Genomic DNA, 27,857 nt, shown 5'->3' with positions numbered 1-27,857 from the left:
TCATCCAAACATAATCACTAAGACCCATTTTGCGATATGAAGGCGAAGTCTCTGTTTTAGTTGTAATAGAAAGAATTACTCTTAGCTCATCCAAACATAAGACCCATCTTGCGATATGAAGGCGAAGTCTCTGTTTTAGTTGTAATAGAAAGAATTACTCTTAGCTCATCCAAACATCATCACTAAGACCCATCTTGCGATATGAAGGCGAAGTCTCTGTTTTAGTTGTAATAGAAAGAATTACTCTTAGCTCATCCAAACATCATCACTAAAACCCATCTTGCGATATGAAGGCGAAGTCTCTGTTTTAGTTGTCATAAAAAGAATTACTCTTGTTTCACATTGTCTAAAATCGAATACCCAAAAAAAAAATTGTTTTTCATAAGAATCGTGTATCGCTTGTGTACTCTGTAATATGTATAGCACACATTACATTTTGGAGTATATACGAGAAAAAATAAATTGCATTGTTTTATTGCAGACGATGTGCCCGATATGTTTGGACCGCCTCAAGAACATGATATTCCTGTGCGGCCACGGTATGTGCCAAATGTGCGGCGATCGCATTACCGTGTGTCCCATCTGTCGCAAACAAGTCGAGAAACGCATACTGCTCTACTGAATGATACCGATAAGTTTTACCACAGATTAAAAATATACATAAAAAAATCCTGATGGTTATCTTTGCGTGTTGGCAACATCGTTTGCGTTTCCATTAAATCAGTTGGCAAATGACGCAGGCGTTATGATGTCAGTTGCTCTTGAAATATCAGCGGTACACTGGCAAGGAAAAAGGCTGTACGCGAAACGGATTTGTCCACCACATCTTGTTGAATTGTTTCAAAACTAGTATTTTTTAATTAACAATTTGGGAAGTAGAAAAGTAAAGAAACCATTTACTTTAATTTTTAAAATTAATAAAACTAATTTAAGTAATTTTATTTTGATTAAAAATAGAGCGCGTGATATTGAAAGTTGAAAATGTCAAGGAACAGACTGTCAACAGATTTTTTATAAATTTCCAAACTAACAGTCAAACCAATATGTAATAACCGATATTATTACCGGTGTCTCTGGCGTAAAGCGAAAGTGGTCGCTTTAAGCGTCAGATGGTAAAGTGACGTGTACGCGAAAAATAATTTCGAGCGAAAATATATTTTTTCTGGCGCCTTTTGTGAGATGCGGGGCTGCCCCAAACGAAAATAAAAAGTAAAATCAAGAGTACAAAAACCAGCTGTACAAAATTCAAAATACTTTTTGGAGGAAGAAATAAGTAATAAACTATTTTATACGTTTATTCACATTGAATACGTCAACAGTGATAATTTTTACCCAAATTGTGTGTAAAGAACTATTAAAATAACAAAAAGAATATTTTTTTAAAGGGGGTACCTACAACTTTTCTCTTCCAAAAATGTTTTTTTTTTCAATTCGATTTGAATTCTATTCGTATTAACTTTCAACAATAATGGATAAAATAAAATTTAAGAAATGAAATAAGTTTCAGAAATTTCTGTTTTCTTTAAAAACATAAATATAATCTGAAATACAATTGATTGTGTTACGCCGTTGACAAGATAGGCAATCCCGCTCTACCTTGTCTCTTTCGCTCTACTGCGAGACCTTAGGCAGGCCCTAATTACTATACTATTCCCTAAATAAGAATCAATTAAATTTACTCGTTATTATGGGCAAATAAATGCATTTAACGTGATGGGGTTAGGTTTAAAAAGTATATATATGTAGTTGTTTTATACAACTTAATTTTTTTTCTTGTTTACCGACTGCTATTAACCTCAAGAGGCTATACAAGCTTCGCCGAATTTGTAGGCGAGTTAGAGTAGTTTTCCCTAACTAGTGTTTCGCTGAATCTACCACTGGATCGGAATCGCGACCCACTGAGAAGATCCGGGGAGAAACTCAGTGGGCTGTATCTGTGGATTATGCACGACGAACCCTTCGTTGCATTCGAGCGAGTACGACTTATAAAAACTGAACTCTTGTGTAAATTAAATATGTCGTGGTTTTGTTTATTCGTATATTATATATTATAGACGCTTCGTCTTTTACGCCATGTTGTAAGTAAGTGTAACCTTCCCTGGAAAATTTACAGCGTAGTACCGCCAAGCTGCGACAGACGGCGCGCGAATCGTTTTATGGCTATTTAACGTGGCTTAGCTTCACAAGTAATTTAATGAATGTAATGTAATGTAATGAATTGTAGTCCTGTTTTAGGCGATATTTATCGACGTTAGAAACATAAGATCAAAATATAGTTTATGTATTTTTTGTCTTTTTTCTTAGTCTCGGTTTCTAAACTAAAACATTACATACTACTTATTTAAAAGAGATATTATAATTTAAAATGTTCGATTTGAAAAGATAAATTTAATCATAGATATCCACCGTTAAGTTAACGTTAATTCAAGGTACTCTCTAACTACTTTCAAAATGAAGAAGTGACATCGTCTACAAAATCTATAAATTAACGAAAAAATAAACGATTTCATAACTTCTATTATTTTATCATATAATAAGAAACAGTATACACTATTTATAAGAGTGCTTTGAGGTGGAATATTTTTTGTAATTTTGCATATGATTATATAAAATTCAAAACTATCTTAAACCAAATTTTAAGATAACGTAGGCAATAACAATGTAAACTTTATAGTATCTTAAAGATCACATTTCGAACAATAATTGTAAAACAAACTTTGTAAATAAATACTGTATGTACAGTTCGACCTCTGTACAACTTTTGTAATAAATTTACAAATATTATATTGTTTAATTAGTACTGTGGTTTAATTATTACTACAACGAGACTAAATTATTATACAAAATATAGATTAAAACTACCATTTTGTATAAAAGGTGTAAACGGGCAAAATTTTACAGTAATATGCGGTTAAATAGTGTCGCCAGCAATATCAGCAAGCTTTGGCTGCAATATAAAAATATTTTTGTCCAGCAAAATTGCGAAACCAAAACAAGTCTGCAATATTTTCGTAGATATTTTGAATAGGTCCGGAGAAGCATTCTGCAGTAAAAAACACACCGATATTATCCGGCAAATTTATGTTTGTTCCATCACTCACCATCACCCATAGACTTCAGCCAAGTTAGTCAAGCCGCTCTCCAAAATGATACAGTATTAACACAGTAATATATGTGGACTTCTGCTAGAACCTCGAGCATACCTGCAAATCAAAGCAAACTACTAAAATAAATTGTTTTTCTCAATGAAGTAGATATAACTAGCTTGTGTAATGTGAAAATTGGCATATTATAAGAGACAGGAATGTTAAATCATTAAAGTATGTACTTACAAAATCAAATCGACACTATCGATATTATTCCATCTCATTGAAGCCCAAACTGTTCCATAAAAGTAAGTTACCTAAATAATAAAGTACGTACCATAATAAGCAAGTAAAGGTTGTCAGCAAGACCGAACAATGTACAAAAAAAAACAGTCAAAAATATTACCCGTTTAGGAACTCCAGTACATCTACAGGAATGCATTTACGATAGTTTGTAAACAATTTTATGGATGTTACGCCGCTAACTGAATAAAATTTAGATCAATAAAAGCGTGTGCTTTCCGGAGGTAATTATTATTGCTATTAATGTGATATGGATTTTTACTAGTGGTAGGACCTCTTGTGAGTCCGCGCGAGTAGGTACCACCACCCCGCTTATTTCTGCCGTGAAGCAATAATGCGTTTCGGTTTGAAGGGGGGGGGGGGGGGGGGGGGCAGCCGTTGTAACTATACTTGAGACCTTAGAACTTATCTCAAGGTGGGTGGCGCAGTTACGTCGTAGATGTCTATGGGCTCCAGTAACCACTTAACACCAGGTGGGCTGTGAGATCGTCCACCCATCTAAGCAATAAAAAATTAAAATATGTGGTAAAATCAAGTGACGACTTATGCTCGGCGCCGCGGAGTCGATGTGGTCGCGTCCATTGTAATGGCTGTTTGTAATTATGACGCGGCGCAATCCACACAAATCCCTAAAAACATTTTTATTCAGTCAGCAGTCTAAAATATATAATGTAGGAACCGTCTGGGTTACCCAGTTAAAATCGCATTTAAATAAATATTTTAAATCCTTATTGCCTTATTTTATTGTTCTTTTAACTCGTGATTCTTGTTAGAATATGTTTCACAAAATATCTCACACAGGATAAAGATTCTCTTAATTATTATTTTTAATTTACAATTATACATTATTAAATTCATATCACTCATTCTATAGCATGTTATTTTTTTATATGATTAGAAAAAAAATATTAGTAAGCTTTATATTTAAAAATAATTATTGTTATTGTTGTTATTATCTCAATATTACTAAGCATCTAACACAACGATGCCGTATTTAATCTAATATTAATATAAATGTGTATTGGAAATGAAATAAAACTAAATAATATAAATGTTGTAAGTCTTTTATTTGAAAAATGACCGCAATAAACTAATTTTAAATTCTAATTAAAACGAACTAAAAACTTCAATTCGCAATAAAATAGACGACAAAATAATTGGTCAATTTGAATAGTTCGTTAAAAGTGAATCTTCGATATTGTGTTCGACGTCGTGTTTTTGACGCGTGTCTGACAAAGAAACTGGCAACTCTGACATCGTCACTCTATCTCGAATAATGTCTTTGGTCAAATCGTTTATTCGAAACGATAACTGGAGATTGCTAGCCAGGTCGCTCTCTTGACAACGTTCACAATTCTTGTAATAGATCGCCGATAAACCATTCAAATCGGATGATGTAGCGCAGTACAGTGGTGTACTAGCAGCTTGAGCCTAAAATAACGAATTATTTTAGAAACATAAATGATTTATACAGAGGGCCGTATTATCGCTTGTCTACGACGACAAAATTAATAAAAAGACCATATTAATAAATGCGAAAATAACTACAGAAAAAACGTTCTGCTTTATCTGCTACGATATAAAAGACCTCGAAAAATGTCACGTCCGGTCCATAGACCATTTTATTTTTATTTATTGTTTAGATGGATGGACGAGCTCACAGCCCACCTGGTGTTAAGTGGTTACTGGAGCCCATAGACATCTACAACGTAAATGCGCCACCCACCTCGAGATATAAGTTCTAAGGTCTTAGTATAGTTACAACGGCTACCCCCACCCTTCGAACCGAAACGCATTACTGCTTCACGGCGGAAATAGGCGGGGTGGTGGTACCTATCCACGCGGACTCACAAATGATCCTATCACCAGTAATTACGCAAATTATAATTTTGCGGGTTTGATTTTTATTACACGATGTTATTCCTTCACCGTGGAAGTCAATCGTGAACATTTGTTGAGTACGTATTTCATTACAAAAATTGGTATAGAGTAGTATAGACCATAGACCATGAACATATTCAGGCAGTATGTACAGAGTGCTAGTGGAGTGTACCGGATATCGAAACAGAAAGAACATAAAGCAACGTACAAAAACAATATCCCTTTACTAGCAAGCACAATAACTGTCGTTGAAAAATCTTCCGGTACGGTCTCTAGGCTTAAGTTTATTTGTATGTTTTACATTAAAGTGACTAGGCAAATCCTACGATCTAGTAATAATAATAATAACTGGAAACAATATCTATGGGCTCCAGTAAACACTTAACACCAGGCACCAGGTGGGCTGTGAGGTAGTCCACCAAAAAAAAAAAGCGTGTGGCACTCGGGAACTGCTGCGGTAAAGCTATTGCATAGCATTTTTTATCAACTTATGCAATTATAATTAGACAATGATAATTTAATATTAAAACAATAATAAAACGAGACCACGCTATATTAAACATTAATAAAAGCAAAACCTTAACTGTCCCCTTCACACTCATAAGCTATACCGCGCGAGAGAGATGGGCAGACTTTTCATGATGCGCATGCAGTGTGACGTCACGCCACGCGCTTATTCACAAACACTACACAAGCGCAACGTGTGAATGTGTTGAACGCGAGCTACATGATAGGCGGAGTGAGGGGTGTTAGGTTTTTTTCGTTACGGAATTTCATGATTTGGTCGCCGCGCTCAAGGCCTGCGATAAAAGCTATGCAATAGCTTAAAAAAAGCACGTACTGTCATCCAACCCCAATTTATGATTCCGTGTTATGGGTACCAGATACTTACTCATATACTTATATACGTTTAAATATATAGAGACATAGAGCAAACAAACCTGTTCACCAGAGCAAAGTTTGCCCGCTGTGGGAATCGAACCCACGACCTTCGGCACAACAGTTAAGGCCGCTAATTACAGCACCACCGAGTCAGTCACCGATAAGTGTTCACCGAAACGCACAAACAGGACAAGGCGAATGTCGCAATCTTCCTTTGGAGGTCAACGGCTATCCGCTGTTCCCACAGCGATATAAATAAGCTTAGAAATGGCATCAACCCGAGCACATTCAACTCGAGCTGCCGTACACGAACACATACCTACGCAGTCTTGCGTAGACAGGTGAAAGAGCTCACGGCCTTCAGCTGGTATGTTACTGTCCATAGACATCAAAATGCTACTACTTACCTCCTGGCATGAGACTGAAGTCTCAATTATATTATCTAAAGGCTGTTCTACGTGTTTCGTGTGCTTAGTGCGAGTTTTTTACATTCTCGATAGCGTAAAAGTTAACTCAAATTTGTATGGAATTGGAACGTTTGCCTACGTTTGGCGCTAGGGGCGCTGTTCCAATTCCGAACACATTTGAGTTAACTTTTAAGCTATCGACAAAGTTATAAAACTCGCACTAAGCACACCATACAGAGTTTGAACACGGATATGGTGTCATCACTCGCCAAGAGCACACCGAACTCCTTATCCTTTCGAGTCATAATAATTATATGCGAATATGTTATATATGTTAATCAGACAAATCATTACTCACTATAGTTTTGGTAAACGGTTTCATCCCGGTGTAGATAGCTTCGTAAAGCCACCAATTACGACACAATCTTGTTTTCACAAATGAACCCGGGTGCGCGCTGATCACAGTTTTCTTAGTGTTTAGCCAACGATATCCTAGATTATGCATGGCTAATATTCCACACAATTTTGAAATATTATATGCTTTGATGGAGCTATATTTATTTTTGGGAAGTGAAAGTGTTTCCTCAGTTGGCGTTAATATTTCATTAAAAGGCAACGTTACGTATCTGCAAAATATGTTGTTTTAATACAGATTTCGTGAGATTTCTTCAGGTAAACAAAACTAAAGATTAAAGTAGTCCTATACACACACACACCTGTGAGATTCTGACGATATTATTACGACTCTTGCATTATCGGCAAGAATATCTTCGATATTCATGAGCAGATAATATTGGCTTAGATAGTTGACTTGAAACGTTATTTCCAATTTATCCACAGTCTCTGTCCAAGGTAAGCCGAAAATTCCAGCATTCAGGATAACAATATCAATTTTTCTGAAATTTATGAGAATTGTGAAGTCGTCGTGGCCTAAAGGATAAGACGCCCGGTGCATTCGTATCAAGCGACTGTTCCGATGTTTGAATACAGCAGGCAGGTACAAATTTGTCTACTTGCGTAATTACTGGTGGTAGAAGTCCGCAAGTGTTGGTACCACTAGCCTGCCTATTTTTGCCACGAAGTAGTAATACGTTTCAGTTTGAGGGATGGGGCAGCCGTTGTATTGTAAAAACGGAGACCTTAGAACTCATTTTTCAAGGTGAGTGGCAGCATGCACGTTGTAGATGTCCATGGGCTTCGGTAACCGCTTAACACCAGATGGGCCATGAGTTCGTCTACCCATCGAAGCATTAAAACAAACAAACAAAACTACTCTCACTATCGGATTGTACAGTACATTAAATATTAGAATAATATCGTTAAAAAAAAGAATACCTACATCATTAAATAACAATCACATTTCTAATGGTACCAATACTTTGCTGGGTCTCCTCATTATATTTAAAAGTACATTTGAATATATCGAATATAAATTGAAATACTAACTTTTCTTTATTTAAAAGATCATCAGAGCATTTTCGCACAGATCTAAGTGAAGCAAGATTTAATTCGTAAAGTCGTAGACTATCGGGTTTGAGGCATGTATTTTTAGCGACGACGCTTGCAGCATACGTGTTCCGGCACGCCATGAGGACAGTGCATCCGCATAAATTTAAACATTTCGTCATTTCTAAACCGACGCCGCTGTTCGCTCCAGTTATCAAACATGTTTTATCTTTTAAATCTAGACCTTTTGTCACCTACAATGTTAATAAATAATAAGCATAATGACTCATTATCAAAATCGGCATTTTTTGCATCGGCAAAACAGCACGGAAATTGTTAAAATTGTTAGACATCCTGCCATTCGTAAGAGCGAGGTTTAAAGAGAATTTTCAGGGCTAAATAACAGTTTGGATGTGCTCCTGACATTACTTAGGTTCCTGAACGACTAACAGTCACCGTCTCACCGCGTGGTTAAGTTCGGTATCAATTATATGCCGTGAACTCGTTTACACATCTAGTGGCATCAAAATAAAAATATCTAATTTCGGACATGAATAAAAATGTGTGAGTGAACATCTCGCTATTTCGCGCGCACTCCGAATTTGAATGGAATAAATGTCATAGACTGCAGTACTATCTGTCTTCTTATTTGACTACTAGCCGCTCTACCGGATTTAAAGAGTTTTGCACCTAACTCGTATTATTATCAATTTAAAATACGTTTAGATCAAAATAAGGAAAAAAGAAAACAGAATATTTATTTTCGTGCTTTGTTCGTCTTGGTGAGAAGAAATCGAATCATCTTGCCACTCGTCTTATTGGAAGTGGTCACTACAAAATAAATGAAATTAATAATTTAAATGTTTATGCATTGGTTGCATGTAATTCATATTTTTACGTAGACATTAACAGGACAAATTTTAATGTAACAAACCTCTTCGCCAGTTGGTCCGTGTATTCGAAAATTTAAATCAAAATAATTTTCAACCAAAGATTTGACTTTAGAAGAACTAAAGGCTCTTACTTTATCATTTAAAATGAGGTTTCGAGTTGTGACGCTGAAAATGAGTGATTAATAAAATTAAATGTTAGAAAAATTACTCACATGACTTTATATTCTTCTCAGCCGCTAATTGCAATTATTTTTAATTGTGATTAATCGACTAATTTATAAAATACCAGCTATTCCAAGTAGCTTTACTTGCCACACAAAGTAAGCGCATTTTTGAAGAACATAACATTTACTTAGCCGTCCATTCGAAATATCGTAGCGCGATATGAGAAACCGATAAGTCGCAAGTATAATTTTACAGTTGGTATACTTACGTCGCCATACGATCAACAAAACGTAGCATAACTTAATAAAATGATACTAAAAACAAACTGTATATATTTGCTATAAGGAAACAAAGCAGAAAGTATTGCACATAAACCGTATTTTTATTTTTGTACAGGACGTGTCATTAAAAATATATGTAAAGAACATAGGTAGAGAAAACAATCACTTTCTGGTATGAAAAGTAGGTTTACATATTATTATAAATCCTCTTTTCTCAGTTTTACTTCATGCTGTACTAAATTACAGGATCTTTTAAAGATTTTAACGGAAACTTTATCTTTTTTATCTACGGATATCTACAAGGCATTCACAGCTTTTACAGCGCGTCCTCAAGGATGCCAATCTGCTCGCGCAGCTGTTTCGCGAATGAGTACATATACATCGAAAATACTCGCATAAAATATTAAATTATTGTATGTTTTTATTCCTGTAAATGAACAGGAGCTCGTAAAGCATCTAGTTTAAGCGGTTGCCACTAAAGCCCATAAAAATCACAAAACAAGATTATATATAATTTTGTTCTACTTCTAATTATTTCGGTTCGTTTTATTTAATTTTACTCTCAAAAGACGTGTCTAACTAGTCTGACTACATGTACGGACTATGTTCCCTTTGCTTTATAAGTGAACAAAACATGTCAAAGTCAAAGTGAAAAATAAAACAATCAATTTTACTAAGGAGACGGTGTTTGATGGTTAGCACATGCGAACGACTTTTCCTTTTAATTTTTAATTGTTTGTGTTTTTGGTTATATTTTTTGCTGCCTATATCTATCTGTGTTTGTTTTTCTTGTTGTGATTGTCAAATTTTGTGTGAAGTCATAAGGTAAGTTTTCATTTATTTAATCTCGCGTAGTCAATGCGGGCCGATCATGGAGGTTGACGATCGACCCCCTGGACGTCCCCCAGATCCTAGTTTAACCTGGAACGATGAGGGACAACATCCTCAGGGTGATTTTACATACTCACCAGTCCTTACTGTACCATTAACTAGTTTCGAGTCAATTGAGGCACATCATCGTAAGCGAGCTCTCGAAACCAACAATGATAATGATCTTGCTTCGTCTACTTCCAAACAACAACGACCGTTAGCACCTAATAAGTATAGTCGCGAACGCTATTCTGCGAGGGATGTGGCTCCATTTTTGGTCCATGTTACTCGTACAGAATCTGACCCGAAATCGGGAACTACCCTCCACCCCATTAAGTTTGGACAGATGATGATCAAACTTAATATTAAAAATGTTCTTCCTGATGGAGTCAAAAAAATAGGTCGGAATAGGATTGCTGTCCAGTTTAAATCTCCAGAGGATGCAAACTCATTTTTGACCAACAAAGAATTGCTAGAAAATGGATACTCCTCATTAATCCCGACTTATAATATCACTAGGATGGGTATTATTAAGGGTATGCCTAATGACTGGTCAGAAGAAGAGATAGCTTTAAATATTAAGACACCATCTGGTTGTGGCGGAATACTGAAGGTGAGACGCATTAATCACAAAGTTATTACTGATGGGGTACCAGAGTGGAAACCTACTTCCTCTGTGGTTCTTACATTTGATGGTCAGACCCTCCCAAAACGTGTCTTTTGCTGCTTCAATTCCCTCCCTGTAGATATATATTATTTCCCTACTGTACAATGCTTTGGATGCTGTAAATTCGGTCATACAAAAACTCAATGTCGCTCAAAGCCCCGCTGTTTCCGCTGTGGTGATGAACACTTTGGTGAGAACTGCACTAAAGAGGACCCAACTTGCTTTTATTGCTCTGGACCTCACTGTGCTAATAGCAAGCAATGCCCTGAATACCAGAGACAAAAAAATATTAAAGTTGCTATGGCCCAGAACAACATCTCATATGCAGAAGCATCCAAAACATTCCCTACTGTGTCAAAGTCCTTTGCTGATGTTTCAGCATCAGTCCCTCCCACAACTCATATTATTCCTTCAGCCCCCTCGTCCTTACGTTTCCATCCTCAGACTTCCTCTTCCTCCTACAGAAAAACGATCCTCCAGAAGCCTAAAAGTCATGCCCCTCACGTCCCGGGCTATGATCAAAGAACCCATAGAGCTATTACTAATTCCTACTCTTTTTCTCCCTCTACTAATGGCTGCGCTCTCAGTAAAAATTCTTCTCCTTCTGAAGATATTCCCTCTAGTGAAATCTTCTCTCTAATTAAACTACTAGCTTCTCTTTTAACTAAAATTAACCTACCTGACCACGTTGCCAATGACATAATTGACACTATTTTTTCCCACCATAATGGATCTAAATCTCTTGCAGTGGAATGCCAGGAGCGCCCTCCCAAAAAAACATGACTTTCTCCATTTAATCAATTTATATAATCCCGCAATCTTTGCAATTTCTGAGACGTGGCTCTTGCCACATCTCCCATTTCACATCCCAGGTTATAGCACCTACCGTGATGACCGTGATGACGGGTATGGTGGTGCTGCTATACTGGTCAACAATGTCTTCCCTTCTTCTTCTCTTTCTCTTCCTCCTCATGGAGCCGAGATTAATGCCATTGGTGTTAACATCCTTGGTATTAATTTTATCTCCATTTATTTCCCTCCTTCTGTCCCTATATGTATTCCTTTCCTAAGAAATTTATGTATTTTATTGAACCCAATTATTCTTATGGGAGATTTTAATTGTCATCACTTCTTGTGGGGATCTGACCATTGTGACGCTTCAGGTACATATTTGGCAGAGCTAATAGATGAAATAGGGTTATACGTCCTTAACGATGGATCAGCCACTAGACTCCCTAGACCGGGTCAAAGCAGAAGCTGTGTGGACCTAACACTGTGTTCATCCACACTAGTAAATTCCCTAGACTGGAAACGTCTTAATTCAACATACGGTAGTGATCATTACCCTATTTGTTCTACCTTTTCCAATAGGTCTCTCCCCAGCAAAAATAGAACTCCCTTATTGCAGTATCGCATTACTGACGCCAGGTGGGACATTTACCAACAGAATCTAGATAAAAGAATCCTTTCCTTTCCCCAAATCTCTTTTGACAATTTGGATGCTTGTTTGAGTTTGTATTCAGATTCCATTTCAGCTGCTGCAGATCTGAGTATTCCCTTGAAAAATTCAGCTTTGGGAAAATTATCTTCTCCTCCCTGGTGGGACAGAGAATGCACAGACCTTATTAAATCCCGGAAAGAAGCTGAATTTAATTACATCAAGAATATGACCCTCTCCAACCTTCGGGAATTTAACAGAATAGTGGCTAAATCCAAGCGCACATTCAAGAAAAAAAAGTATGAGAGTTGGAAAAAATTTTGTTCCTCTCTTTCACCTTCATCCCCGTCTTCCCTAGTCTGGCAAAATTATAAAAAATTTAGACGCGGATGCTTCCCTCAAAATTCTCCCAATATCTCACGGAGCATCGCCCTACAATTCATTAACAGATTGGCTCCTGCCTATGCTCCTCTTATTGATGAGTGTCCCTCATTGGCAATTAATATGCTCGCTGTTGATCCTTTAGACGAACCTTTCTCCATAAATGAGCTAAATTCTGTACTTAAATATGTCCAGGACTCATCTCCTGGCTTAGATGGCTTTCCCTACTCGTTTTACAAAATGTCTGGTCAACATAGTCGTCAGTTCCTTCTAAATTTAATAAATACATGTTTTAATTTTGGTTATATCCCTGACGCTTGGAAATCTCAATTAATCATCCCTATTCTGAAGCCAGGCAAATCTCCTGATAATCCTGATCACTACCGTCCTATTGCACTCTCCCCTGTAATTGGTAAGATCCTTGAACATTTAATTAAAAATAGGTTGGAGTGGTATGTGGAAAGTAAAGGAATGATAGCAGACTCTCAGTTTGGATTCCGAAAGGGGTTCAGTACCTTAGATAGCATCGGCACCTTTATTTTTGATACGCGAATTGCCTTCAGTGAAAACCAGTCGGTTGTGGCCTGTTTCCTAGACATTTCATCTGCATACGACAATGTTCTTCTTTCCGTGCTCAGAAGTAAATTACGTGAGCTGAGTGTTCCGGTAAAGATACAACGTTGCATATGTAATTTTCTGGCAGGCCGTACTGTTAGCGTACACATCCCTGGTGATCTTGTCCACACATCCAGGTTGCTCTGGAGGGGTCTCCCCCAGGGTTCGGTGTTGAGTCCCTTGCTGTACAACATTTATACATCTGATTTACATAGGTCACTCAACATCGGATGCCATATTTTACAATATGCAGATGACCTGTGCATATATACAGCTGTCCCATCCATAGTTGACGCTGGCATATCCATGCAAATATCCCTCAATTCTCTGAATCATTGGCTTTCTGCTCATGGACTCCAATTGTCAGCCTCTAAGAGCTCTGTTGTGGTTTTCTCTCGTAAACGAGTTATACCAGATGTACATCTAGAAATTGAAGGATCTCCCATCAAGGTCGAAGATAATGTGAAATTTCTCGGCGTCGTCTTGGACTCTAGACTATCCGGTATCGCACATTTTAATTACACAATTAGTAAATGTGAGAGAAATATTAATATGTTGCGGGCTCTTGCGGGTGTTTGGTGGGGTGCCCATCCTATCACATTAAAACTCATTTATAATGCTACAATAAGAAGTTTATTGGATTATGGCTCTTTCTTATTAGACCCTTGCAACAAAACAGCATTAGCAAAATTGGATGCCATTCAATCAAAGTCTCTCCGCATTATATTGGGTTGTATGAAGTCCAGCCCAAGCAATGCCCTGCAGGTGGAGAGTGCCGACCCACCTCTTATCCTTCGCAGGCAGTATCTTGCAGATAGGTTTATAATTAAAGCATACTTCCATAAAAGCCATATGATACTGCCAAAACTCATCCACCTACATAGATTATATGGGAACGTAGATTACTGGAAGTATAAGGATCCCCCTCTTATTTTGAATTCTTTTAGGAAGATTCGTATGATTGAGGAAAGAACTCATGTCCAGCAGTGTAATAGATTCCCCATGTATGACTCTCCAATTGAAGTTTTAAGCTTCATACCAAATTATATTGCGTCCATTGACTTGGACAAGGAAACTGTTGAGGCCAATACACAATTCTTGTCCATAGTTGAGTCCAGGTGGCGAGATTATCACAGGTTTTTTACTGATGCTTCGAAACTTTCATCTCATAGTGGGACGGGTGTCTCAGTTTATTACCAAAATTCCAACATTTTCCTTCAATTCCGGTGCCCTCCGGAAACATCTGTGTTTTCTGGGGAATGGATTGGTATTTTAGAGGCATGTCAGTTTGTTTCTTCCCATAGCACTATTACAAGGGCAGTTATTTTTTCAGACTCTAGAAGTGCCCTGGACGCTATCGTCAAAAACCCTTTCAGGGATAAACTCCACAGTTCAATAATCTCTGAAATTAAAAATTGTTTGTTTTCATGCTCGAAAAAGCAGATCGACATTATCTTGGTATGGATTCCTGGCCACTCTGGCATCAGAGGTAATGAGATTGCTGATTCATTGGCCAAAGCTGCAATCTCCAGCAGCCTAGCCGACCTAAAACATCACTCTGTCCAAACTTATGATTTACTCCATCTTGCTAAGTCTAATTTAAGTAAGTCATGGCAAGCCTACTGGACAGAGTCCAGTAAGACGAAGGGAGGCTTATATGCTTCAATCCAACCCACCGTTCCTACAAAACCATGGTTTTTTAAATTCAAAAAGATTTCCAAACCTGTTATATCTGTGCTCTGTAGAGTTCGTTTAGGTCATTGCTGTTCTCCGGTATTTCTACATAAAATTAGAATACGTGACAATTCGTTGTGTGAATGTGGTTTGGACGACGGCAGTATAGATCACATTTTCCTCAATTGTCGCTTGAACAACTCACTCATATGGGACCAAGTTATTAGCGAACTGAAAATTCAACGGCCGGTAAATGTCCGTCACCTCCTCTCACTATTCCCAGACTCCCGTATTATAAATGCTTTTATTATGTTTATAACTACTAACTCTATAAAATTATAATTATATGTAGTGCATTATTCTCTGTACATAATCTTTATTATAATATGTAAGTTTATAGTAACATTAATTTTGTGTTAGTCCCAGGCAACATTATTATTTCCAAAATGGGATACTTTTCATAATAAAAAGTGTATTTAAATAGCTCGACAATGTTCCATGTGTAGCCATAACACGACACTGGCAGAAATTGCTGAAAGTAGCAGCAGATTGCCATTATATAAAAAAAAAAAAAAAAAAAATTTTACTAAGCAATGAATCTCTAATATATTAAGTGTATAATCTATGGCAATGAATGCTGTAATTAAATTTAAAAGCATTTTAATGTTATATTAATGTTATTTTCTTCTTAATGTTAAAGATTTTCAGCCCTTTACTCCGTTGTGTATATAATATATGTCATTTGCTTATCGCACCAATAATTTTAATTAAAAAAAATGGATAAAAAGAGACGATATTCATCAAGTTCTGATAGCGCTGAAGATGACCGAATTCAAGATCTCAGAGAACGGGATGAATTCGCAAAAAGATTAAAGAAACGAGACGAAGAAAAAATTAGGAAAATAACAGAGGGGAAAAAATCATACGAAGAGGCTGCAAAAAAGTTAAAAATTGAAGCAGAAGACCGCGACAAGCTACTACCGAAACTTCGTGTACAGTCTCGTCGCAAATATTTAGAGAAAAGAAAAGACGACAAAGTTGTAGAATTAGAAGCTGATATTGCCGACGACGAGTATCTGTTTGATGAGAGAATGTAAGAACTGAAATATTTTTGCCAAAACTTAAGACGGCCAGAGAATTTTATGAAAAATCATACGTTTCAACTATAATATATAAAATATTATAAAATCAAATATTAGTTTAGTATTAGTATGTTACATTAGTATGTATATAGTATATCAGTATTAGTATGAGAGATTGAATTGCATTTCATCCCTAAATCATATCTTCAATAATAATATTTCTGCTGTAAGCTATGATAAGCTCTAATTTGTATAATGGCAAAGCCATTATCAAATACATTCAGATCTTGAATTTTAGTCCCAAGTCCGATTATGCCTTGCATTTCAGTACACACTCTGTTAATTATTTCACACCAGATGAAATTGAACAATAAAATTACAGCCAAACAAAATACTTAAATTTTAATTATAAATAACTTATTTTAAGATTATTATTATAAAGTGCATTTGGTTAAAACAAAATTAATAGTTTAAAATGTGTCATATCATTTGTCTTTATAGCCTAACAAAAAGAGAAAAAGAAGAAAGGGAACACAAGAAAACTTTATTACAATTAGCTAAAGAACATGAAAAAGCAAGAGAGTTAGAAAATGTTCAAAGATATCATATGCCTCGGGACTTGGGGAAAGGGGAAAAAGGTAATTATCCAAAATTACAAAGAAACCTTTCAAATGAAGAACTAAACAAAGCTTCAAACCTTAAGAGAAATTTAATTATGTAAAATATTTAATTATGTATTTCAAATTATGGGATGAAAAAAACTTAGCTGACGTTAATAAAATGAAGGTTTAAATTATGGACAAAAAGTTTTTCAAGCTATGAACAAAATTTCTGAAATATTTTCATTTTATTAATGATGTTGTTTGGTAAATCATATAGAGTTTAATTGTGAAGTTTCAAATATTCAGTTTGGTCTTAAATTTCTATATTGTTTATTTCTCATCCAATACTTTCATTTTAAAATTTCAAAATTTACAAATCAACAAAACAAAAGAAAATAATTAAAAAATTGTAATCAGTAATAAATTATTTGCTTGTACATCTTGTATATAACCTACTAATTGTATATTACAGGTGAATATGTTGAAGTTGATGAAAATGAGAGGTTGCCACATTCTGAACAGCAAAAATGGGAACAAGAACAAATTAAATCTGCTTTCTTTAAATTTGGTGCAAAAGATGCTAAAGCTACAAATGAATATGATTTATTACTGGATGAACAAATTGATTTCATACAGGCTCTTAAAATGGAAGGTTCTGAAGACAAAAAGGAAAAGTCAGAAATATCAGAATATCAAAAAATTCGAATGACCATTGAAGAAACAAAAAAATCACTTCCAATATATGCGTTTAAACAATCACTTATTGAAGCCATACAAAATTATCAAATTCTAATTGTAGAAGGTGAGACAGGATCTGGCAAAACAACACAAATACCTCAATATCTCCATGAAGCTGGTTTCACTAAAGATGGGAAAAAAATTGGGTGTACACAACCTAGGAGAGTAGCTGCTATGTCAGTTGCTGCAAGAGTTGCACAAGAAATGAACGTAAAACTGGGAAATGAAGTTGGTTATAGTATAAGATTTGAAGATTGCACATCTGATAGAACAGTAATAAAGTACATGACAGATGGAACTCTTCATAGAGAGTTTCTATCAGAACCTGATCTAGCCTCATACAGTGTAATGATCATTGATGAAGCTCATGAACGTACCTTACATACAGATATATTATTTGGTCTTGTAAAAGATATAACCAGATTTAGACCTGATTTAAAATTGCTTATATCCAGCGCAACATTGGATGCTGAGAAATTTTCAACATTCTTTGAAGATGCCCCAATTTTTAGAATCCCGGGAAGGAGATTTCCTGTGGACATCTATTACACAAAGGCACCCGAAGCAGATTATGTAGATGCTTGTGTTGTATCAGTATTACAGATTCATGCCACACAACCTCTTGGTGATATATTGGTTTTTTTAACAGGACAAGAAGAGATTGAAACATGTGTTGAAATGTTACAAGAAAGGACGAAGCGTATAGGCAAAAAACTGCGCGAGCTTTTAATATTACCAGTATATGCCAATTTGCCTAGTGACATGCAAGCTAAAATCTTTGAACAAACTCCTGAAGGAGCTAGAAAAGTCGTTCTTGCTACAAATATAGCTGAAACTTCATTGACAATTGATAATATTATATACGTAATAGACCCAGGTTTTGCCAAACAAAACAACTTCAATTCCAAGACTGGCATGGAAAGTTTAATTGTTGTTCCCATTTCTAAAGCATCAGCAAATCAACGAGCTGGACGAGCCGGAAGGGTTGCTCCTGGAAAATGTTTTAGATTGTACACAGCCTGGGCATATAAATATGAATTAGAAGATAATACTGTACCAGAAATTCAGAGAATAAATTTAGGAAATGCAGTTCTCACTTTAAAAGCTTTAGGCATCAATGATCTAATACATTTTGATTTTTTGGATCCACCACCGCATGAAACATTAGTTTTGGCTTTAGAACAACTTTACGCTCTGGGTGCACTTAATCATCATGGAGAGTTAACAAAAGCAGGCAGAAGGATGGCTGAATTTCCTACCGACCCCATGCTCGCGAAAATGTTGTTAGCTAGTGAAAAGTAAGTAATGTAAACATAAGTCATTCTCTCATAACTAACTTTCATAATGAAGGATTAACTTCTTCTTTTTCTGCATCTTACTATCAGCCAACAGCTCAACACTCACTACTCTCTCTCTCTCTCATATCGTCATTCACACACTCCATCCGTCTTCTTCGATCGACCTCTTTCCTCTCTACCTTGCACTACCAATTCCGTACATCTCCTAGTCACATGCATCTTCTCTCTACGCATCACACGTCCATACCACGCTAACTATCCGCTTTTTAATTTGTTAATTACCGGGGTTACTTTCATACTTCCTCTGATATACTTATTCCTCATCTTATCCATTCTTGTCACTCCACACATCTATCTCAACATTCGCATCTGGAATGAAGGATTTACATTGTGTAATAACCTGGTAAATTTTATAAATTTGTATAATGACTAGTGATAGAGCTGTTGTGGAGATATCGATAATTTTATTATAACTAATGTACAACACAATCAAATCAACAAAACTTTTATTCCACACTTTATACTACAGACTTACAGATTGTGGGTGAAGAAGTAGTTAGTAGCTGATAAATGCGAACGCGTCCACTCATACCCTCTAATTAAAAGCAGTTCAGATTGTCTCAAAATCACTTTAATTCTCACATTTTTCTTGTCTTACAGATATAAATGTTCTGAAGAGGTTGTCACAATTGCAGCAATGCTATCAGTAAATAGCTCCGTCTTCTACCGGCCTAAAGATAAAATAATCCATGCAGATACAGCAAGAAAAAATTTCTTTCATCACAAAGGAGATCATCTGACAATTATGAACTTATACAATCAGTGGGTTGCTTCAGATTATTCGGTGCAGTGGTGTTATGAAAACTTCGTGCAGTATAGATCGATGAAACGAGCTCGAGATGTTCGTGAACAATTAGTCAGCCTGATGGAAAGGGTAGAAATTGAAATGGTTACAAGTTTATCTGATGATACTAATATAAGAAAGGCTATAACGTCTGGTTATTTCTATCATATAGCAAAATTTTCAAAAGGTGGTCATTATAAAACTGTAAAACATAATCAGGTAACGAAACTTAAAATCTTGATAGTTAAAATAATGTTTTTTTCTTTTTCTTATAAATCTATCCAAATATATTTATTGCTTTCAGACAGTTATGATACATCCTAATAGTGCTCTATTTGAAGACCTTCCACGATGGGTGATTTACCATGAGCTTGTATTTACATCTAAAGAATTTATGAGACAAGTCACCGAAATTGAGAGCAAATGGCTACTGGAGGTAGCGCCTCATTATTACAAATCAAAGGAATTAGAAGATTCAACAAATAAGAAAATGCCCAAAACATTGGGGAAATCTGCAAAAAATTAGTAAAAATTTGATTACAGTAGATTCAATAAAAGTTTCCACTTTCTCCGTTTATTGTTGATCCTGTTCTTCGGTTTTCATAACACGACATTCCACTTTTTTTACACTTCCTTGTGATTTAAATGTAGAACCAATGTTGGTAATTCTTTATGATAAAATCATCTATAATTTGTTAAAATTTAAAATGATGTCGCAGATATTTCAAGACACGTTTGTTTTATGGCAAATGTGCTCACGGTTCATCTATACCGAAGTCTAGACAAAACACATCATGAACGCCGGAACCTCCCTGGAAACTTTGTCTATTTCTCAATTTTAGTCATTACGAAAATCATAAATATTTGCGGGTTTGATTTTTACGGTGTTACCTATTTCTTTTATCGTGGACATGAGATTAGTAAGTCAGTAGAAAAATTGTTACCTGCGGATTTTTAACAGCGGCAGTCGCATCGCTCAATAAGAGTTCATACTTTTATCGATTAATATTTTATCGATTTTTGCACCTTGCTGAAAGGACATGAGCCCCTCAAGAAACAGGCATGAAGAGTTTTTGCCAGAGCCAAATATGGTACGCGGCAAATATTACTCTGGAAATGTACCGTGTAGTAGATGAACGCAACGTTAGATACCGAATAGTAATGAGGGGTAAAGGTAACGGAATGATCTCAAACAATTCCTTAAAGCACTTTCATGGAATAAAACCCCACAAAACAGCGAGAAGGAACTAAAATCCTTTGAGATGCAACTTGTCCTGGGGTTGGTTTTTCAAAGAAAATTTAAGGAAGTCAGCAGATTGACTGTAGCCACTGATGACCAATTACCATCAGGTAAACTGTATATTCGTTTACACTTACAATACAAAGAAAAAACCCCTTGTAGAAGTAGTGGTTATAAGGACCATATCCACCATAAGGATTGAAGTGTAGTAGTGTATACCAGAAATATATTATTATAATTTTTTTAAATATCACTGTATGCAGTGAAAACTATGTGGTGGGTCCATTAACATTTTCATTCATTCATTTCACATTTTTCATAAATTTCAATTTTATTTATTTTACACTTTTTAATTACTTTATGCAAGTAAAATGAACTAAGAAAAATATTTTAGAAATGCAGGACAATAATTATTTGGAGAGACAATTATATTGAAACAATATTTATTGTATTCCCTGTAGTGTTAAAAGACAAAAAATGAAATATCCATAGTACTTACAATATTTATTCAATTTACATAACTACATAGAATAGAACTGTAATAATTCTTCATCTTTTGGCTTTAAAATGCATTCATCTTTCAAATTAATTACCCACCCTGGCTGTAATCCAAAAAATATTTGTCTAGGATCCTTTCTATCTGTTAACATCTCATATTGTGGGTCACTTTCTAAATTTGGAAGTGTATATCCATATTTCTGAGACAATTTTAATCTTTCTTGAGATATTTTTTCTGGATCTGCTAAATAACCACGTGTTGCAGCACTGGTGTAAAATTCAATGGCATCGGGCGGAGGAATCATTCTTCTTGGAATAGCTTGACCAGTTTCAAAAAACCTTTGAGGATTTTTCAATATAAATAAACTGTGAGGATCATAGTAGGCTGTAGTAATAACACCACCATTTTTCTCAATCGCTGCAATAACTTGTTCACTTGCCCACTGTACTTCTATATTAATTTTTGCAGCAAATATGTCAGCTCCATCATCAGTTAAATTAACACCAAAATGCTTTTGGTCAGGATTCAATGTGTATAACCCAGATTTTATCAAGCTGGCAATATCAATGGGTTTAGATATGTCTACTCGGTTTCTATCGATCAATTTTTGTAACTCCAAAAGTGTCATAGGAGGATACTCTCTTTTCAAACTGAAATATTAAGTTTTGTTTAAAACCTAAGATATACTTTGGAGCTAATAATAATGAACCTAAGAGATAATGCAAATCCATTAAACTGTTAGTAAAATGGTGCATTGCATTTATGGTTGCCTGAGGTAAAATCCTTAACACCAAATAGAGCATGAGCTTATCAGTCTAAAAAAAATAATCAATAATTTGGTACCAAAAGTTACTATAATAAGTATAATACAGGCTTTGTCTATAAAAGTAAAAGTTGAGCACCAAAGATTTCAGTTTCTTTTGCAGATGGGAAACATGCAACTGGCCCCCACAGACAACCTGACAAAACTGAGTTTCATGCTGGATCTTCTCATTGGGTTGTGATTCTGATCAAGTGATAGATTCAACAAAGGACTACTCTTGCTATGTCGGATGTTAGCAGATTCATTCAGGTTGAGCCTCGTGAGCTCACCCACCAGTCAAGGTGAGGCTAGTGGCAAATGTGAAAAAAAAAGCAAACGAGAAAATCGACAATATACTGTACTATGCGATTATTCAGACTTCAGATAATTGTAAATATTTTTAATGAAATTATTTTCTAATCACATTAAATTGTTATATTAGATAAATTGACCAATTGGCATAATAATCCAGTATTACTTACTGGTGTCCTCTATAGTAATTCTCATGAGGAATACGAAGATAAAATGGGTTGTTTCCAGTTTCATAACCTAGTCTCATATAATTTTGACGTTGTCCAGAACCTTTATTGCCTGCACCATGTTTGTCACCCCCGTGTTGACCCCTTCCTCTTTTTTGCTAAAATAACACGGTAGGGCATAGTGTAAATGAGTCGTCTATTATCAAAGGTGGCAATCTGTGCATTTGGACAAAAAAATGTTATTGATATGTCAATACAGATTGATTTGAATATAATCGTCTCCTTCAAAGAATACGGTTCAAAACCTGCATTAAATAAAGGTTAATAGTTAACCTGTTATTTATCTAAGATGTCGTTCCGAAGAGTTTTGTGACTGCCAATGGAATACAAAGTCAATAATTCGTTTTTCTGATTTACCAATCATTGTCCAAAAGTCAGATTGCCGGCTTTGATAATAGTCGACTCAAATACAAGTTTATATAAATTTTGTCTCATACTGCACTAAAGTAATTATGTGTTCTTTAATATTACAGATGAAGCTGCTGTTTCTAATTATTAGTGTAAATATACACTTGTGCTGTCCATGGATTTCAACTACCAATCAATACCAGACCCTAATTATTATGTTTTGTAATAACATGTACCATTAGATGATTAATAATGTTATCAGCGACAGTATAAGCAGTGAAGAGTTGAAACAGCTTACAATACTTTAAACGAGAATTTTTTTTCTTGGAAATAATTAAATTAAAACGTTAAACCTTATTAGTTTTAATTACGTCTACGACACAAAAACAAAATATGATTTTGACTGGATGATGTTCTTACTTACTGTTATTTTAGACCCCGGATTATCACGAATATTTGCTAGCGTGATTCTTGGTAACGACCTCAACATAGACAGTGATTTCTCTGTTATTTGCCGCGAACCCATGCTGAGGAATTTTAATATGAACGTAGAGATGAAGAGATTACAGGAGAGCTAACATTATTTTACTTTATATAAAAAGTGAATTGTAACAAATTATATAGAGCAATGTATTAGTATTTAACTAATAGATGTATTTGTAGATTTCAGTAGGTACCTACATAGATTATACACTTAATATATTTCTGTCTATGGAGTCTAGTATATAATCTATGGTCATTGGTCACTCATTTTTTTAACAAAATGTTTTTTATTTATTTATAGATTATTTTCTACTTTTTGTTAACTACAAAGGCTTTTAGATATTATTACATATTTCTAATAAAATCTTAACAAAAAAAATACCTTCCTTTATACGCCATTGGTAAAGGTTTGTTTTTCCTACCTATTCACTGGTAGTCTAAAGCTATTCCAGCTAGGCACGACAAATAGGTGATCTTACGAGCTCAATCTTTAACACTCGCCCTAGCAAGAGCAGTATTTCGCAGAATCTACCACCGGATCGGAAACGCAACAAACGGCCGGTTTGATGAGAACGGTGTCCGGTGCGTGTGGTACTTAAAAGCACCGATAGTGGATTGGGTGGATCCAAAATGAGGTGTTTTGGGTGACATCGACTGGTTAGTTACTATTCGGTCCGCCAGATCGGGTATGTACGATGGACGATGACCGTTGCCTGAAGAGCCTAAAAACAAACAAGAGTAGTTCCCGGGATCCGATAAGACATGCTTTAGGCGACGGCGGCTTACCGTCGCCCCGTCGCCTGGGTCGGGTAATTAGTGGTGGCCACGACAAGAGTATATCGTGTCCGTAGCGTCAGAAAAATACTTCGACAAAGCGAATCCAATCCAATTCCATATCAGATCTAAATTGATATCGTCATGAAAGTCGATATTCCTCGCGTACCACGGTACTCCGACGGCTACCCTGCAGAAACGGGATTGGATGACCTGGAGAATTTATATGCATGCGGGCCGCGTACACTTGCAAAGGTCATGAACGTATGCAAGCTTTGTAGAGTGTCACTTTGTCACGAAAAGACAATTTACTTCGCTTTCACAGATATTACATTAAATAACAATCACTTTCCAAAAAAATGACAATACCACAATAAAATTTACTTTTTTATTACTTAGATGAGTGGACTACTTCACGACCCGCTTCTTAAGTGCCGCCACCCACCTTGAGAAATGACGTGTTCCCTCCTGGCTGAGCCTTTGCTCGCCCACCTATCCAGTAATCATTCAATCATAAAATAAAAAAATAAAAACATGACGTGTTCTTAATATTATTTTAAATTACTTTTACAGTTAAATCTCGTTAATATTTGCAACAATTGGAATACTATTAGCTGGTTGTGTAAATAGTAAAGGTGAGATATAACCGTAAAAGTAGTATCAATTATGTTTACGAAATACAAATCAGGAAAACGAGAAAATACTATAAATATTGTTCCAGTGCTTACACGATTAAAATTATAGCATTTTTTTCCTACCTAAGCTGGTAGCCTTGAGAGGCTATTCCAGCGTAACCTTAACTAGTAAAAGCACCGTTAGTGGATCGGGACGATCCGAGATGACGTTTTGGGAGACGTCGACTGCTTTCCATTCTTTCCGCAGGATCGGGAATGTATAGCATTAGAGATTTTTTCTGAACTTTGTATAATATGCAAAATTTACTTGAAAATGTTGTTAGCTAGATTCAGGAAATTGTTCTACACACGTATATATATATTGCACACATTTATGGATTTGAATAAAATTACAAAAATCTTTTCATTAACTTTTTATTTAGTTAACTATAAATTGAGTTTTACCCCAAAATATTTAATAATACCTCTAACTTATATTATTTCTGTATCCAATTACATATATTTAACTATTCTTATGTACATAACTCTTATTTCAACAATTTGTTGACTTCATCTGGAGTTCTCTTTACAATAGACAAATGATCTGTGTAACCATTATTAGGGTCATGAATAGCTTTATACAATTGTTCATAAATAGCTAGTATTACTTCAAAAGCTCTCTTCTTCACACCCAATTTATGAGAGTGACTTAAAAGCAAATTGAGCTGCGGTAAAATATAAGAATCTGGTCCTAATAAAAATGTATCAAATTTGTTTAAGAATGTTTTTAGAGTTGACGTATCCATCCCTGGAATGGCTGAGAGTGGCCCACTAATCTTTTCTTGTAATATTGTGTAAATCGGGCCCAGATTTAAATTTGCAACTAAATAACTAGCTTGCTCTGATGTCAATGTATCAATCTGGGCTTCTGATTGTGCCTGTAGTCTCTCATTATATTCATCCATTAATGTATATAAGGATAAAGTGCACTGTATGTGATAAATACAATTCAACATATAAACAGACATATCCGTAGGACTCAGATGACAAGCAGTTTCATTGACTGATTGTAGTAATGGATCTAAAATGTGAGTAACAATCATTTTCCTCTCAGATATATTGAAGTTGTTAGAGCTGTTCATAATAGTCAAAAGATCTCTCAGGAAACTGACCAAGTCAGTTACTACTATCGATGGATTTAAATCCACTGGTGGTGCTTTCACTCCATGGCTCAATTCTTTTTGTATTTTGCTGTCTAATGTCATAAGAAATACATCTTCACTCTTTTTTAGTAGCTCATCCAGAGTGTTTATTAAATGTCCTTTAGGTATGATAGCTTGAATTACTTCTTTGTAATAAATTATTTGATGTGTAATTGACCATAACACTAATGGATCTTTATCAGGTTTTAATATAAGTTCAGCCCTAATTTTTAATAAGGGGCATATAGCTTCCATTATGCTAATCAAAGCTTCAATAATGTATTGTTTTTTATCAGACATATTACAGTGTTTATATAAAATTTGCAAATTTTCTTTTTCTATTGGAATAATTTGATACACCCAAGCTAAAATATCACCAATATATCTCTTAGGATCATTAGCGTAAAATTCAATTGGTTTTGGAACAGTTTCCGTTTCTTTAGTTAGGGCATCAATAAATAATTGAACTATTGTAGCTTTTCTAGCTGAACAATATTCATCAATTATATTACTAAAAAGAACTTGCCTATTTTGAAATTTAGCTAAAGCCAAGGGGATAAGAGCATTATTAGGGGAATCTGTGCTGAGGCAAGCTCCAATTGTCCAATGATAAAGCTTTTCTATTGCAACCTCTTGTTGCAAGCCCACTATTTCCATTATATCAAATGCTGAAGTTTCATACCAACATCTGACTAGTACTTTACAATTTTCATACAATTTTTCAATTAGTGATAGAGTTTTAAAGAAATCCAAGGTAAGTGGTGTTTTTATCGACACATTACAAAGGTAATCAATTTTATCTGGACTAAGTTGAAAACTGTTCACATACGCATTCACCCAAACTAGTTTCTTTTCTGTTTTTTTTCTTTCATCCTTTAAATTAGTGGTCTGGGTAATCAAGTGGTGTGTTTTTGTTTTAGAATCATTTAATCTTTTCGACATGTCATTGACTGCTGAATTGAGTGAGTCCAGAGAATCAAGTAAGGACTGAAATTTATCTTTGACTTTTCTATACTCTGCTAATACGGCTTTATTCACAAGTGTGTCTCTTTTCTCTATTTCGTTCACAAGTACTCTTCGCGTGTATGCAGAGTTAGAGGAGCATAATCCTGATACAGAATGCAAAGCATCTGTACTATCTGAAGCTATGTGGTTGTCAAATATTTTATTGATTCTTTGTCTGATGGGATTTGCCGTATATGTCTCCATTGTTTAAGTTTTAATTACTGAAAATTTTACAAATTAATACACACAATGTTTATGAACATTCTAAATAGTACACCTATTATTTGTGATTTCTTAAATACACTTGTGTTTAGTAATCACTACGTTTTTATGCTTGTGTCAGCTGTGTGCGTCAGTGTAGGTTTTTTTTTAATTAATTTTACTGGCTTGGAAGCAAAGTGCTTTAAGCTAAATCAGTACTATTTACAGAACACTATTATAGGTCTACCAGGATCTGATGGCCAAAAGGGAAAAAAGAAATTGACGCTAGCAATATGGGGGAAATTGGAGTAAAGCGTTTTGATAATTTTTTTTCTTATAGCGGCTGATTCTGTGTGATACATGCAAATGTAAAAATTTATGCAATGATCAAGGATAATGTTTGAAAATCTTACTGTGGCGAATGTGGGGTTCGAAATTTAGATAAAAACTCCAATTACTCTCTGTTCATGAATTTATTAATTAATTATAGGCTATCAGAACTTGAAAATGGTTCCAAATACTGCACATCAGTGACCGACAGTACGGTTTCCGTCACGGTCGCTCAGCTGGCGATCTTCTTGTATACCTTACTCACAG

The 27,857-nt window shown here is 35.3% G+C and overlaps 5 protein-coding genes across 8 annotated transcripts in view; 2 read left to right on the top strand and 3 right to left on the bottom strand.

Moving 5' to 3' along the window:
* Positions 1-4,441, top strand: part of LOC101743326 (E3 ubiquitin-protein ligase MIB1) — a 145,471-nt gene extending 141,030 nt beyond the window's left edge. The window contains exon 17 of the mRNA XM_038021896.2: positions 482-4,441. Within this exon, the coding sequence (XP_037877824.1) occupies positions 482-622 (141 nt within the window). The 3' untranslated portion in view covers positions 623-4,441. The remainder of the gene's footprint in view (positions 1-481) is intronic.
* Positions 4,438-9,653, bottom strand: LOC101742515 (WW domain-containing oxidoreductase). 2 transcript variants are annotated; one of them, XM_021351191.3, is made up of 7 exons: positions 9,332-9,653; positions 8,940-9,063; positions 8,775-8,836; positions 8,006-8,259; positions 7,276-7,455; positions 6,918-7,185; positions 4,438-4,820 (listed from the first exon to the last, which is right to left on the bottom strand). In XM_021351191.3, the coding sequence occupies exons 3-7, from the start codon at positions 8,805-8,807 to the stop codon at positions 4,551-4,553; spliced, it is 1,005 nt and encodes a 334-aa protein (XP_021206866.1). In that variant the 5' UTR covers positions 8,808-8,836; positions 8,940-9,063; positions 9,332-9,653; the 3' UTR covers positions 4,438-4,550. The 2 variants fall into 2 exon arrangements, with proteins under 2 accessions (XP_021206866.1, XP_012549929.2); XM_012694475.3 differs by lacking the exon at positions 8,775-8,836 and having other exon boundaries at positions 9,332-9,520.
* A 361-nt stretch (positions 9,654-10,014) lies between these two features.
* Positions 10,015-24,776, top strand: LOC101743469 (pre-mRNA-splicing factor ATP-dependent RNA helicase DHX16). Of its 3 annotated transcripts, XM_038021897.2 has the most exons (9): positions 10,015-10,169; positions 15,690-16,082; positions 16,573-16,709; positions 17,146-18,709; positions 19,370-19,772; positions 19,858-20,903; positions 22,219-22,396; positions 23,107-23,871; positions 24,638-24,776. In XM_038021897.2, exons 2-6 carry the CDS (start codon positions 15,766-15,768, stop codon positions 20,077-20,079), a joined length of 2,643 nt encoding a protein of 880 aa, XP_037877825.1. In that variant the 5' UTR covers positions 10,015-10,169; positions 15,690-15,765; the 3' UTR covers positions 20,080-20,903; positions 22,219-22,396; positions 23,107-23,871; positions 24,638-24,776. The 3 variants fall into 3 exon arrangements, with proteins under 3 accessions (XP_037877825.1, XP_062524249.1, XP_062524248.1); XM_062668265.1 differs by lacking the exon at positions 10,015-10,169 and having other exon boundaries at positions 14,649-16,082; positions 23,107-23,865; XM_062668264.1 differs by lacking the exon at positions 10,015-10,169 and having other exon boundaries at positions 14,649-16,082; positions 23,107-24,121.
* On the bottom strand, positions 21,279-23,541 carry LOC101742656 (large ribosomal subunit protein uL15m). The gene is made up of 3 exons (XM_004930936.4): positions 23,406-23,541; positions 22,577-22,731; positions 21,279-21,942 (listed from the first exon to the last, which is right to left on the bottom strand). The coding sequence occupies exons 1-3, from the start codon at positions 23,505-23,507 to the stop codon at positions 21,315-21,317; spliced, it is 885 nt and encodes a 294-aa protein (XP_004930993.1). The 5' UTR covers positions 23,508-23,541; the 3' UTR covers positions 21,279-21,314.
* Positions 24,777-25,271: 495 nt separating the features above from the next.
* On the bottom strand, positions 25,272-27,718 carry LOC101743607 (conserved oligomeric Golgi complex subunit 6). Its single transcript, XM_004931027.5, has one exon. The coding sequence runs from the start codon at positions 27,261-27,263 to the stop codon at positions 25,401-25,403; it is 1,863 nt and encodes a 620-aa protein (XP_004931084.2). The 5' UTR covers positions 27,264-27,718; the 3' UTR covers positions 25,272-25,400.
* Positions 27,719-27,857: the final 139 nt, after the last annotated feature.

This window comes from Bombyx mori, chromosome 4 (assembly GCF_030269925.1).
Source record: "Bombyx mori chromosome 4, ASM3026992v2".
Taxonomy (NCBI): Eukaryota; Metazoa; Arthropoda; class Insecta; order Lepidoptera; family Bombycidae; genus Bombyx; species Bombyx mori.
This window is presented reverse-complemented; position numbering and strand designations above follow the sequence as displayed.